The following is a 14,772-nucleotide window of genomic DNA, read 5'->3' on the forward strand; positions in this document are numbered from 1 at the left end:
GCGATTCAGTTTAATTTATGATTCAGTTAAGAATGACAAATGTGACAATTTCTCATTTTGTCCGGTCAGTTAAACATTCTGTAGTAGTTTTTTGAATTGTAAAAAAAAATTCAAATTAAAAAATACAAAAAATAATCAAAACCCATTTCTTTGACCTGTACGACTAAATCAGGACTATTTGTCTGAGATTTTTTTTTTTTTTTGCTGTGTCTGTGAAAGATGATAATTATTAAGTCAGCTATTATGGCAACAGTGAGGTGTGTGGTTGAATAGTGAGAGCGTCTGCAGGGTGCGCGCACTTTAAGGGTGAACAGAAAACGCGGATAAAACTCCACTCCGGCACAAGGAGCCTATATCGAGTTGTGTCGTAACTACTGGTACTCAGGACTTCAATTCAGGTTTAATTTGTTAAACCAAATTAGAAAAATATTGGTAAATATGAATACACGATGACATAATATTAATCTGGAGTCAAGTATCCGTCAAATGTTGTAAATAAAAAAATCCGCTTATACTTCACCAGTCATCGACTTGTCATAGTCCAGTTTCGCAGATGCTCCATGTCATGTTTTTGAGCGGACTCGGATCCCTCTTGAGAGCGTCGAGTGTGTGTATTTAGGCTAATGCCTTTGATTCAGTTAGTAACAGTTCATTGAGGGTGATCTCCTGCAACAGGACGGGGAACACTTCTACAAACTTCACTTAAATATTTATCTTTTTCAAATACAACAGCACCTTATTTCAAAAGCTTTATTTTCCCGCAGTGCACGTTTAGCGCATTTGATTTTGTCATAAATTCTAAAAAGTCTTGCTCTTCAGTCATACTGGATTCACAACAAGAACTCAAGTTGACCATTTCTCCTGTAAAGGTAAGTTATCATTTGCAATTTCAGTTTTTTTTTTTTTTTGTCAAACTTTCATATATTTCCATTCTGCAAATTCCAACATTTAAATCACTTTTAAACTGTATTATTAAAACGAGTTTTACTGTTGTTTAAATGACGCGAGATAATAATTATTCTCTAGGATGTATATAAAACTAGACTTTTATAAAACATTTTTTTTTTTAAATATAGAATTTACTACAATTTCCACGTCCACTCTTGGATATTTATTACCCAACACATTTCATCGCTCAGTTTTGGGTCTAATCCAGTTACTGGCTGTAATTAAGCTGTGTTTAAATCAGTTGAATGTCAGCAACTAATGTTTTAATCTTGTATGTTTCATAATTAACTGTTAAACTGACGCCACTCACTCACTGACTAGTGATAGAAGGAAATACTAGAGAAGTTATTAGTACTGTCCCACACAGATTGTGAAACGAGAATGACACTGAAAAAAGATTATCAATTTGTGTGACAGCTTTGAAAATGATATATCTAATGTAGCTAGATCAACACATCTTTTATGATGCTTTTTCACAGCACTTATTGAATAGTCCACCAACAAAACAGACCAGTCCAATATTAAAGTCAGGCTCTGCAGATAACCGCAAAGTTCGGTTTTACATTTGTCTTGGTCTAATTAAGTTGTAGGCTTCACCGTGTTATATGTGACTGCTTCCAGGCCATGGATAATGAATACAATGAGCTAAACACAAAGATCTCGAGATGAATGCCCTACAGCTGTCAGTGTCTGAGATGAGCCTGTGTGCTGCTCGTTGCTGGAGGTCCATTGCAGCTGCATGCCAGCTTTCAGCAATTATGCCTTCCCCCCAAAAGAATGGCTTTAAGTGGGGATTGAAGAGTGGAGCAGCACATATGATTAAGTGCCTCATTACTTGTCCTCCGTGTGTGCGAGCACATGTGAGACGCAGGAGGATATGGAGTCACAGGACGCTGTCTCGTACTTCATAATTAACCCCACATCTGAGGGATTATGAATGGCTCATCTCTACAACGGTCTTGGAAAGTCATATGACTTGCTGCCCTTCTGATCCACTGATATACTCTTGCCTCGTGATCTCAGTTAAAGTCATAGTTCACCCAAAAATCTTCATAATTTAATTCTGGAATTAGGGCTGCATGATTTTTGCCCAGATTTCATAGAAAATTGTGTTCTTTACGATGGAAACAAATGTTTGTTTTTAAGATTCATAATATGAATCCATCTAGTCAGATGATATTCAAACGTTTGATAATTTGAACTAATTTTTAAAATGCATTGTTTTCATACTTCATCCATCTTTTCGCAATTTCTGCACGAGTTTGTTGTTTGTAACGACTTGAAAGCCTGGTAGTGTGTGACCATCAGTCATGTGTCGGTGTCTAGTTTTTCCTCTGGAACCATTTTACAAAAAAAGTATAATGCTTAATTATTTTTAAATCTGTTCCGATTCCAAACATTGTGTAATGTGTTCTGCATTGGAACACAAAAGTTGTTGTGAAGGGACTCTCATGTTATCATCTTCTTTTCCTTTAGGTGTGTCCAACTAATGAGCCTCCTGTGTTCTAGTGCCACCATGAAGGACCGTGACTCTCTCTCTCTCCTGCACTACTCTGGTTCAGGCAAGACGAGCCCTCAGTTCCCCTCCGCTGCCCTCCATCCCAGCTCCCCCGTGATGGGAAAACCCCAGCCTTTCTGCCTGCAGTCCGGCCAGCATTTCATAGCCTCCATGCAGCTTCAGAAACTCAACAGCCACTATCAGAATCTGTCCTCTGCAGCTACCACTGGAACCAGTAAAGGGTACGGAGCCACCATGCTGGACCCAGGACAGGTCACCACCCCTGGGGCGGCACAGGCACCTGGGATCATTGATTCTGATCCGGTCGATGAGGAAGTTCTGATGTCACTGGTTGTTGAGCTGGGTTTGGACCGTGCCAATGAGCTTCCAGAGCTATGGCTGGGTCAGAATGAGTTTGACTTCATTGCGGATGTGCCAGCTGGCTGCTGACCCTCTCAGGTGCTACCAAATCTACCAAATCAAAGTGTCCAATGAATGGCAATTTAACATGGCTATGAAAAGAAAATTCAGCTCTCAGATATAAACTGTCAAGAGCTATTATTTATGGATTTGGAGGGCAGACTAATGTAGGTTTGCTCTTAGGTGAGCTATAGACTTTCAAAAGAATTTCAGAAGTCTTCAGAAGCCTTAAGGACTTTGCACGCAAACCAAAATGGCCATCCTTTCACCCTGCCTTCCAGGCATCTATATTTCCAAAGCTCATTCAAGCCCTTATAGAATCCACATCATGACATATGGACTGGACTTGAAAGATCATCTCATTGAGAGGTTGGTGCAAGAACAGAGAGAACAAAGAATTTCGGCTGCCCTTGCCTGTCTGCTGCCTGTTGGTCTGACTTTGGATGGTGTTACAAGTGTGTGATGGAAGGTGATCGTGAAATTGGTGCGCTCCATCATTCAAGAGATTCCCTTGAGAGGCCGTGTCATCGCAAGCTTCACTGGTCACAAAGGAACTCGACCTGGCCGAACCTTTTCCATGGTTAAATATATTAATGAGATGTGTCTGTTTACCCCACCATTCAGCCTGCATGGTCTGATAGCCTTATTTTTATATTTTAGTTTATTTGTCTAGAGATGATTAATTCATGCACTTAAAAAGGTCACTGTTATAATAAAAAAAAAGAATATTGCCTACTGTCTTTTTTTTTCTTCCTTAAATGTACTGTTCTCACTCTTTCAATTTTTTTTTTCTTTTTTTTGTTGGTCTTGTAGGCTGTATGAATAAAGTTAATTGTTATCTGTGCAGGTCTTCTACAAAAACACAAATGTTACACATTTGACATGCTTAAAATTCATTCAATTTACCCACTGAAAGAGGAATTTGTCAGATATATTCTGTCTGTTATTTTTGTTGTTGAAATTTGTGACTTTTTGTTTAGCACTTTTTTCTTCTATCCATTTATTTTTCTACACAAGAGAGCTATTGCCTATTATATTTAAAAGTGTGTACTTTTCAGTTTTTTTCTGAATGCGAGAAAATAAAGATACAAAGCACAACATATTGTCTTTTTCTTTACAATAAAACACTTTAACTGAATCCCACATTTGACCAAAAAAAATAAATGAAATGATTTCATGATTTAAGGTGAACAACTGTTAACCAAAATTAAATAAAGTACTATTAAACATTATTAATAAATACTATTACAAAAATAATTGAGTAACAAATAAGCTCATATTATCTGGAGTGTACAAGCATGTTGCTGAAAAAGATAGAAAAGGTTTTATTTTTATTTTTTAAATAATATTGTATTTGTAACCGATCAGTTAGTTACAGTCAGAGCCTGCGCTAGACAACGAAAGATGACTAGCTGGTTAGTGCTGACATCTAGTGGATTCTTTTTTTTCCCAACAAAAGGGTAAAAACATTTATTATCCTATTAATTTTCACTTTTTATGCAAATTATTTGAAATTCTCCCTGCTGTTCACTCAATTACTCAATTGTCACATTGTCATAAAAGAATACAAACTATTATTTAAATGTTTAAAATCTATAAAAAATGTGAGCTGGCTACAGTAATGGGGCAACATCTGCGTACCAGTAATAACCAAAAAGGCCCCGTATGAAGAAACATACAATTGTACATTTAAAAAAAAAAAAATCGACGGAGGCTCAATATATTGATAATAGAGTATAAAAGCGCACAGAAGTCTATCAAACGATGCACTCGTCTGTCAGTACTAGTGCTTTGAAGTGATTAAAGAGCTCCCCGCTAGATGGCAGGCGCTCATGAGACGAGTGTCCTTCCTCGGCGCCGGTAGTTGAGCTTATTCTCCGCTGACAGGAAGTGGCTGGTCCTTTTCCGCAGACTCCAACATGGTGAGTGCATTTCTTCTACGATAGCCTCCCAAAATAATCCACAATCATCAGCGTTTCACAATAGCGGAGTCTTCCAGTCCTGTTCCAAATACTACTCTTCCACCCCATCGAAGATGAACAACACACAATTTGTCCCAAAAAACGCAGATGTGATGTTTAAAGGTTTAACGGAACTCTAGCTCAATAGCTCAGAGGTTAAGAGACTCGCTGTCTCTTGTTGGAGTAATGATGGGTTTTAGACGTTCAGTGGTTTAACAAATCTTCAAAATATACAAAACATGATATTTATATAAGGTTTAGGTTGTTTAAATAGCACCCCTCAGTGTTTTTATATTGAAGTCTCATAAAAGGATGTGAAGGCCGCTCCTGGCCTGTTTAGTGTTGGTGCAGAACACTTAGTGCATTTGTGTTTTTGCTGCACATATTAACATCCACTGCCCTCAACGAGTCTCTTTTAGCTGATCGAGTTGTTTCTGTCAAACAGGCCCGAGGACCGAAGAAGCATCTGAAGCGCGTCGCAGCTCCTAAACACTGGATGCTGGACAAACTCACTGGAGTGTTTGTAAGTGTATCTTTACTTTATTAAGATGAGCTCAGTTTTGTTCTAAAAGAAATGTTCTGAACTTTAGAGAAAGCCTCTTGAAAATATGTACTGATCTATGGTCTTTAAGGAGCCATGTGGACCTGTTCAATGCAAAGTGATGTATTTGAGACACTAGTTTAGTTTATAAAGTGCATAAGCTCATTAAGTAACGTGACACTGACTGTATGCCTCATGTTGTTCGGTTTCTTTAGGCTCCTCGTCCCTCCACCGGTCCCCACAAACTGAGGGAGTGCCTGCCCCTCATCATCTTCCTGAGGAACCGTCTCAAGTACGCTCTGACCGGAGATGAGGTCAAGAAGATCTGCATGCAGAGGTTCATCAAGATCGATGGCAAGGTCCGCACTGATGTCACCTACCCCACTGGCTTCATGGGTGAGTCCCGCGCACTCGGATCCAGAAGTTCATATTTGGATACCTTCACTGACTGATGTTTTAGTGGTCATCTGTGAACCTCCTTGTTAAAGCTAAATGGAAACATGCTGTTATAATTTAACTATACTGCACAAAACTTTAGTAAAATGACTATTTGTCTTGAATTGTAAGTGTTCAACTTTTGAGCTTTTCTTTAGCTGGGAAACTGCAAGGAGAGCGTTACGTTTCTGAGCATCTCCTTACAAATCCATTTAAATGCTGTCATCCGTCCACAACATTTTGGAGTTTATGCAAATGTAAAAGTGCAACTGCTGTACATTTCTTTCTCAAATGCATGTTACACTGACAGCACATGCAGATAGGTTACTGAATGGTCTGTGAACCGTGACACTGAGAGCTTTGGATTGTGACCTGGATGTGTGTAAATGAACACAGTGCCACACTTCGATATAAAAAAAAAAATGCTGCACAACACACTATATATTACATTTCAAACCACAGCCTTAAGTGATTTGGTAAGTGTATTAAGCCATATCCGAATGCCTCCAAACAGTCTTAGATTTTATGAGAAATGTTGACAATATTGTGGTAAAACTATTTTGACTCTGGTTGGTGGTTAATGGGAAACAGAATAGATGTTCAAGTTAAGCATTTTGCATGATTAAAACTAATGTGCCACTCAAGTCCTTTTTAAAAAAAATATTGTTCCTGATCCCCAAGTGCCCCAGATGCATAAAATTAATGTGCTTCACAAATACCTTTTTTGCTCTTCAGCTGGAGTGTTTAACATGCTTTTGAACTTTCAACAACCTCAGCTAATTGCAAAATTTTAGCTAAGGTCCTGTGCACTTATTTAGGCCATTGGCATATATCAGTGTCTCAGTGTTTGTGCATTGGACTTATGTTTAGGTCAGACAATGTTTAGGATATGGAACAGAATATGAATACCATTAGTGTATATATATGTGTGTGTATATGAAATGTGTGGTTTGTTATGCAGCCACACACTGGCACTTTAGGGTATGCAAAGTGATTCAATTGGCCACATAACAGATTATTAATTTTTTTTAATTTATATCCGTCATCTAGTTGTCTGCTGAGATTATTGCATAAAAAGACTCTAGTATTTCTGTGCTCTCCACTGGCACTCATAATTGAGCGTGTGAGCTGAAACTTACCAGATGGTTGAGCCGCAATCGTCATTGAGTGACTAATCCCTCAGTGTTGCTATAACACTCTTCTTCACAGTGTTTCCACTGTGCACCCATACTTGCCTAGTAGATGCCAACAGGATATTAATCTGCTGTGACTGATTTTCCACCTCAGGTGATGCAGCAGGCTGTTTATCAGGACGTTATAAAACATAAGCTGAGGTGACAATCTGATGGTCATGCATTAATGAATTGTCATTGTTTCAGATGTGGTCAGCATTGAGAAGACTGGCGAGAACTTCAGACTGATCTATGATGTCAAGGGTCGCTTTACAGTTCACCGCATCACAAATGAGGAGGCCAAGGTGAGCTTCATATTCTTGTGCAGTGTGACAAGATCTCATCGGTAGGATTAGATGGAGCAGATCTTTTGAGCTAATGCTTTTGTCCTGTTTTAGTACAAATTGTGCAAGGTGAGGAAAATCCTCATTGGCACAAAGGGAATCCCTCATCTGGTGACCCATGATGCCCGCACCATCCGTTACCCTGATCCTATGATCAAGGTCAACGACACCGTCCGCATTGACCTGGACACTGGCAAAATTACAGATTTCATCAAGTTTGAGACAGGTTGGTGAGCGCATTGTCTTAAACCTTTTCTGTCTCCTTTTCTTTTGCTTTGAGTAGCACATCACTTACTGTCATTTTTTTTTTTTCGTGTAAACAGGCAACATGTGCATGGTGACTGGAGGTGCTAACTTGGGGCGTATTGGTGTGATCACCAATAGAGAGAAGCATCCTGGCTCTTTTGATGTGGTGCATGTTAAAGACAGCACTGGCAACAGCTTTGCCACCAGGCTCTCCAACATTTTCGTCATTGGCAAGGTGAGTACAGAAGGTTTGGTGTCTTGTTTAATATGGGCTGTTAGCAAGCAGTTGACTGGGATTCACATATGCTCAAGAAGTGCTCAAATTAAGATGCGACTCTGGGAACTTTTTGCTCATTGGGTACACCTTTCTGGTGTTGTGGGATTTAAAGCGGGTTTACAGATTTAACAAATGACTTTTATTATGTAACAGTACCACAAGGTAAGAGTTGTACTGATACTGTGTCTCTGTCATCAGGGCAACAAGCCATGGGTGTCCCTGCCCCGTGGAAAGGGTATCCGCCTGACCATTGCTGAGGAGAGAGACAAGAGGCTGTCTGCCAAACAGAGCAGCAGCTAAGTCAACAGCCTAGCAAACACCTTGATTTATAATAATAAAAAAAATATTTACAAATACAGTGAATCTTGTCCTTTTTTATTATTATTATTAAAGTATGAAGTGGATAGACGAAGCCAGTGGTTCTCAAACATTTTGATTCTATGGACCAAGAGTGTTCAACACAATATTAAAAGCCAGAAGTTCATGTACACATTTAAAATTTCTACTGTTGCCAACTTGGAAGTTTGCCGAGGCCACCAAATTGAGAGCCAATGGCCTTTTGACTTATTTTTCTCCATTTGTTGTAAATGCAGGTGCTTAAAAATAATCATAATTGGTAACGCTTAAAGTAAAATAAGGTTTAGTTATGTAATAGAACTAGCTGTGGACACTTGGGGCCTGTCCCAATACTCACTCTTGTGGTCTTGGCTACTTTAGTACATGTGACTGTAAACAAATGAGCAAGACTATCCCAGGTCAGATAAATGCTAGACCTTGGTGCACTTAAATCAACATTATTGCTAATACCACTTCAGGTCTCAGCTTTCATCGTTCAGGAACTGTGCTCTGAAATCATGAAATGTTGAGGAAATCTTTGCAGTGTTTAATTCGAGATCACATCAAATAATTTGGTAGCAAAGTGTTGCATACTTAAGCAGAAATGTATTTTGTAAAATGTTGACAACTGCCTTTTATCACTTTATAAGAAGCTTAACAAAACACACATAATAAATTGTGTAGCCTGGGCACTACTAAACAAACATTTAGAAATATTGATAATTTAAATCTGTTTATTTCATGAAAGTGTTGGGTTAGGCTGTTACTGTATCCTGAATCACATACCTCAGTATTAACACATGCATAATCACAAAAATCTTGAAGACATTGCACTGTAGTCATCTATTATTAGTGATCTTTAATATCTTGACTAGATGGAATTAGTTAATTCTTAAACCCAGCTGATTAACCTCCTGCTTCTTGGCAACATTTCAAGTTCAAGATTCAGAATCTTGTGTTCCTCCCTCATCACTCAGTTTGCATTCGAAGACTGGAGATAGTGTTGTTCTTTTTTGCCAATGATCATCATGGCCATTACTGTACTGGTAGGTTACCAGAAATATATTTCAAATCTATTGCATATTCCACAATGTAAAGTGCACTGTACTCTATACTGTTTAAATAGCGGAATTTCAGCTCACTTGTACTTGTACTGACACCTATTGGTGTGACTGCGGTATCACGCCGAAGTAAGCCTTGCACTTACTGATGCAGTTGTAGAAATGAAGTGGGTGGGTGGGTAACTGAGCTTCACAGGAGGATTGATCTCAAGGAACAAGATCGGGCACCTCTGTTTTAATCTCATATTTAATGTTAATTAAATGTAGTATAAACATAGTTGAGAAAAAGCTAGAACTGAGTAGTTGTATAATTAACTGAATTCATCTTTGATTAAAGATGAGTCTGAACATGCTCATTAGAGTATTCTAATCAAATAAGCAGCACGGCATCTTGGCTTTGGCAATGTTTGAATGAGGGGTGTTTATAAACTAGAGCAAATATGTGTATAAATGATTGTGCATTTGGATTTGTTGTTTCTGTGGTATGATGAGATTAGAACACACCTGTGTGTATGTTTTCCTCACATAGCTGAGGCTCATCTCCAGAAGGCCATATGGGTCCTGCTGAGCTTCAGCCTGTTCCTCCTGCAGCCTTTGGCCTGCTGGTCCACAGCAGCACAGCACGGCTCACCTCAACACACATTGCAGGGGCTGTCTGCCAGAAAGCAATACAATCTAAAAACACACAGGCTCTGGTGTCCTTGAGATTAAACGTTCTGCTGCATTTGAAAACATAATCATCTTGAAACCACTCGCCCGCCTCTCGGTCCTGATGGACTTCTGTTAGGTGTCTCTATTATCTATTGTAGCCCGTTTCTGCTAAGAATACAAACTTTTGTAAGTCATAAAAATGGCATAAGAATTTATTAGATAAAATGTCAAGATTGTTACAAAAAGTAAAAATAAAGTTGAAATTATGATAAAAGTCTATTAAGCACATAAAAGTCGGACTTTTTGACTTCGTATCTCATGATTTTGACTTTTTATGTCATAATTATGATTTACAAAAGTGTGATCCCCCTTCCCCCTCTTTGTGGCAGAAATAGTCTTTTTAGTCATCACACATTTAAAGATGGAAGAAAAATGATTACTTGAAGTCAAAATTATGACAAAATGTAAATAATGAACTTTTATCTTTGTAACTCAGAATCTCGATTTAGTATGATTTTGGATCTTATCTCATAATTGACATAGTAGCTGTATAATATTTCTGACATTTTTGGGCTATCGTAGTCATCACACATTTATAATATATGGAAAAAAATCACTTAAATCATATCAAAAGAGGTCAGATTTGAAGCATTTCCTCATTTATGACATGGTATCTGCTCCGCTATAATTTAATAAGACTCTTACTACCCTATGGACATGTTTGCAAAAATATAATATTTTGAAGATGAAATGTGAGCCGTCTCAGACTGCCTCACTCCCTCCAATTAAACTGGGCAGAAACAGTCCATCGCATGCAGGAAACATTAAAAGAAACCAGGAACAGAAGAGTAGAAAATAGACCATATCAATGGAATGAGGGAGAGGATTGTCGTGAAGTAAAGGTCCACCAGGAGTGGTTCCTGTCATGCACTAGGGCCACGTGGAGTGGGGTGGGGAACCAGGAACAATGAAGACAGTCATCCACTGTGGCAAAACAAGGCCCAGATGTTTCCAATAAATTCCCTATATGAGATAAGGTTTCCAGTGAAGCCATGGAGAAACATGCCTGATAAGATTATAAAACACAGAGGACGCTCAGCCTCTCTCTCCCCTCCTCTCCTCATCATTTTGACTTCACAGAGACTGTACGCTCTCTCTCGCCGTCCAGTGTGGAAAGACTGGATGAACAAAACATCTACGTGAGCCAAGTTCTGGTTCAGGGTGGGGGAGCATACACACACACACACACACACACACACACACACACACACACACACACACACACTAGGCCAGATGTGTATTTAGGGATGGGCAAATGCAAAGGCTGGAAGAAAAGGGTTTTATTACTTTCATTGTTCTCATACTTGTTGGACACACTTTTAAAACCTCTATGAGCATGCGCAAAGCAAGGCTGCTTTCTGAACGCATAGTTGAGTTTTCGTGAAAGATTCAGCTCATATGGTCTTGTTGCGCGAGTGGGTGAGGTCTCTCAGACGCAGTTGACGGGAGTCTGGAAGCTGTGATTTGCAGTGATCTTATGTGAACTGGATCGCTGTAGAGCTCCTCACAGTGGACAGCCAATTACAATGCATAAAATGCTTCCACTGTACGTGCAATCCCGAGCAAGAGTCTCCGCCAACACTCTTCGGCGCTGGCGGAACACGCACTTTTAAAGGGAGTTTACCGTAACAGCAGAAAAGATGCCCTTCTGCAAGAGGACCATAGTCCCTAAAGATGTGTGCAAGAGCGGCGGCAAGAGTCGCGGTGCGATGTTCACGGATCTGGTGGATGTGTGCGGCTTGACTCTGTGCGCGGTGCTCCGGCAGCTGTCGGATCTATCCCGTCAGTCGGTGAGCATCCTGGAGGAGCTGGAGGGAGAGCTCGCCTCCATCTGCTCCCGCTCCGGAGCTCTGGAGAGTAAACTTATCCGCCTGCAGAAGCACATCTCAGCACTGGCCACCAAACCGCCGGCCAAAAGTAGGAACTTTTTTTGGTACTTCACACACTCTTGCTGGTTTATAGGTGTGTGTAGGTGACTTGTTTACACACTTAGCTAACGGTCAAGTTCAAGGTCTTATTTACTGATGTTTACATTCACCAAACAACATCGCGCGCATTGTAAACGAAACATCACTTGACGTTCGTTCTCGGGCAGCTGGGAATATTTTGAGAACAAGAACATCTTTATTCATTCTCTACATCTTGTGTTCAGTCTCTAAATGTAGCTGTTTCTTTTCTCGCTGTAATGTAATGTAATGTTAATTAGTGTATGTAGAGAAGGTATTACTGGTATTACTCTAGGGGTCAAATTTGACCCACACTGAAAAGTATTTAACAGGTCGACAGGTGTGTTTTTATTTGGTGCCAAATAATATGATATGATATTTAATATAACAGAGAAAAAATGTTTTAATATTAATGAAGCAACGGTTTGACCCAGTAAGACTTGTTAAAGAATTTTAGAATACAGTTTCTGCAAAAGTTGTCAGGTTGCATTTCATAATGGCTCACATACAACTTCTATATTATTCTAATAAGCATTGTATACAGAGCTGCAGCCACATGTGCTTTTTATGAAATAACCTCCAGAAAAAACAAAAACAAAACCTCCATTCCTAATATGGCAGGTTGTTGCAGTACTGCAGGTGTTTAGGAAAGTGCTGTAGGCACTTTTTCCCTTTTTTCTCTTTTTTTATTACTGCTCTATTGTATCCCAACATAAAGAACAATTTCATAATGTGTCACCTTATAAATAAAATATAAATATTTCTGGGTCAAATTTAATTCATTCGTCAAATGCATGCTGATTTTGTTCTACCACTGTCAGATTAGTTAATTATATTAAACATTTTTAATTGCTTTTATTGTGTTGCATAGTCTTTTTTGCCATTTTGTTGAATTTATATTATGGTTTGTAGTACTAACAATAACTGTTGTAACTATGGCGTTTTGGGAAAGGTTACCACAATAAATTTATGTAAGAGAACAGAATTAGCTCTAGTATCTCTTTGTAGATTTGTTTGTGACGTGTGTCGTCAGTTTTTACTATTGTTACCACTAGTGTATCTGCATTGGAGAGAATTGCTATCATATGTCACAGCCACAAAAATATAGTGAACGAACAAGAGATGGTCTTATTAAAACAGAAAAAAATCAGTGTCAGTAGAAGTCATTTGACAGCTATTCAAGTATTAGGATAGTGGCCAACACTTTCACTTCTTAATGAACAGTAAACAAATGCATAGTTCCATGCCACAAACGCATTGCATTCACACTTGGCTTCGTGTTTAACTTTCACATTATAATCTGTTGTTTGTAAATCTTTCCCATTTGCATTTGAGACGCATTTGGCATCGACTCCTGCTGACACCTCCCACACTGCTCTGTGCACTGAAACTAGATCAACCTTGCCAACTTTCACCATCTGAAGATGTGCGGAATATTTCCTCCCTCCATCCATTTCCTTTGTCTTATCAGGGAAAGCCTCTCTGTATTGTTTAGTTTAACATTTGGCAGAGTGCTGGAGTGCTTCTTTTCCTCTGTCCTTATCATTTTACAGTGGCAGACCGCAGTAGAAACAAAGCATGGAGATGATCCTCTAAGTTCAGGACGCGATCACTGATACTGTATTTGTTTAATTCTGTAATTGTGAAGCATTAGTAGCTTGAGCTCCTTCCATGCTTTGACATGTTGAAGATTAATGATGTGGTTTATCTCTGTATGCACTGGATTCTTCGGCTGGGAACTCTTCTCCACTGTGGTTTGGGGACTGGGGTCAGGTCCCTCTGGAGACTGTTTGATTGGGACAGGAGGTGAAGTAGCAGACTGGAGGCTTGTTTTTATAGTGACTGAAGCAGGGCCAGTTTTGCAATTGAATTAAAACTGATAGTTGATTCGGCTCATCCTGAATGTCAGTCAACTCCAGCGATTGCTGCCTCATTCCTCAGTCATTCATGTGAAAGTCACAAGACCAGGTCGAGGTATGTGTGTATTTAGGAAGAAGACAGCTTTTTTTTTCATGAGCTGTTTTTTCCCTTGCTGAGCGTTTCATATGTCTGTGAATTGTTATGTGCAAACTGTGGATCTGGTGGAGATTAAGGATGTAAATCTTGCAGTGACGTTCATATTAATGTTTGGAGATTTATATAGAGATTATATCCCTGACTTTTAGAGGCAAAGTGTGAAGAATGCTCTGAACTGAGTAAAGCATAATTTGAATAGAGTGTGTGAGAGAGCATGAGAGGATTGGTGGAATGAGTGAGACAGAAGATCAGAGAAGTGGAGGATAGAAGAAGAAGAAGATAGAAGGAGAAAGCGAGTGGGCCAGAGTATTCAAGGACAGAGTAGCAAGTATATTCATCTGAATGGAGAAAACACTTCAAATTGTCTTATTTTTAGCCTGTTTTGCTCCTTTATAAGCTCTTATGGTCTGGGCTCCTGAGTTGCCATAGAAAAGATGATCATATCCGTGACTAAAAAACCCATGCAGACCCATACATTTCATAAACCTAACCATAGTTAAGAAGGTGTCACCTCTTGCTCTGTATTATGACAAAATACAATGCAATATTCCCATCTCAAGTTGGATGATTTCTCACTTTGACCTTTTTACCAAAGATAAAACAACAAGCACAAAAGGAATCAATTAGTCTGAAATTAAATGCAACAGTTGCGCAACAAGTCCAAGAGCTTCCACCTCCAGAATTTCGATTTCTTTCTACCTTTAATGTTTTTTTTTAGGGGGGCTAGCAACTAAGAAGAGCTGACACATAAATTCTAACATAGTGTGTCTGTCTGCCAGATACTGGCAGATGTATCTGGAGAGAAACTCCGTTCCAGCATGCTCTCTGAAGCCAGAGTTGTGCTGTGCAGACATTTTTTG

At 39.2% G+C, this 14,772-nt stretch overlaps 3 protein-coding genes across 4 annotated transcripts in view; all 3 read left to right on the top strand.

Moving 5' to 3' along the window:
• The first annotated feature begins 490 nt into the window (after positions 1-490).
• LOC113051384 (cbp/p300-interacting transactivator 1-like) lies at positions 491-3,958 on the top strand. Its single transcript, XM_026215084.1, has 2 exons — positions 491-869; positions 2,425-3,958. Exon 2 carries the CDS (start codon positions 2,438-2,440, stop codon positions 2,894-2,896), a length of 459 nt encoding a protein of 152 aa, XP_026070869.1. The 5' UTR covers positions 491-869; positions 2,425-2,437; the 3' UTR covers positions 2,897-3,958.
• A 748-nt stretch (positions 3,959-4,706) lies between these two features.
• LOC113051385 (40S ribosomal protein S4, X isoform) lies at positions 4,707-8,200 on the top strand. The gene is made up of 7 exons (XM_026215085.1): positions 4,707-4,788; positions 5,273-5,350; positions 5,584-5,764; positions 7,183-7,280; positions 7,374-7,545; positions 7,643-7,800; positions 8,041-8,200. The coding sequence occupies exons 1-7, from the start codon at positions 4,786-4,788 to the stop codon at positions 8,140-8,142; spliced, it is 792 nt and encodes a 263-aa protein (XP_026070870.1). The 5' UTR covers positions 4,707-4,785; the 3' UTR covers positions 8,143-8,200.
• A 2,970-nt stretch (positions 8,201-11,170) lies between these two features.
• The window catches only part of LOC113051386 (NHS-like protein 2), an 80,700-nt gene continuing 77,098 nt past the window's right edge, over positions 11,171-14,772 (top strand). For both annotated transcript variants that reach the window (XM_026215086.1, XM_026215087.1), the window contains exon 1: positions 11,171-11,867. In XM_026215086.1, coding sequence (XP_026070871.1) covers positions 11,591-11,867 — 277 coding nt within the window. In that variant the 5' untranslated portion in view covers positions 11,171-11,590. The remainder of the gene's footprint in view (positions 11,868-14,772) is intronic.

The sequence above is a fragment of the Carassius auratus genome, chromosome 32, assembly GCF_003368295.1.
Source record: "Carassius auratus strain Wakin chromosome 32, ASM336829v1, whole genome shotgun sequence".
In the NCBI taxonomy this organism is placed as follows: Eukaryota; Metazoa; Chordata; class Actinopteri; order Cypriniformes; family Cyprinidae; genus Carassius; species Carassius auratus.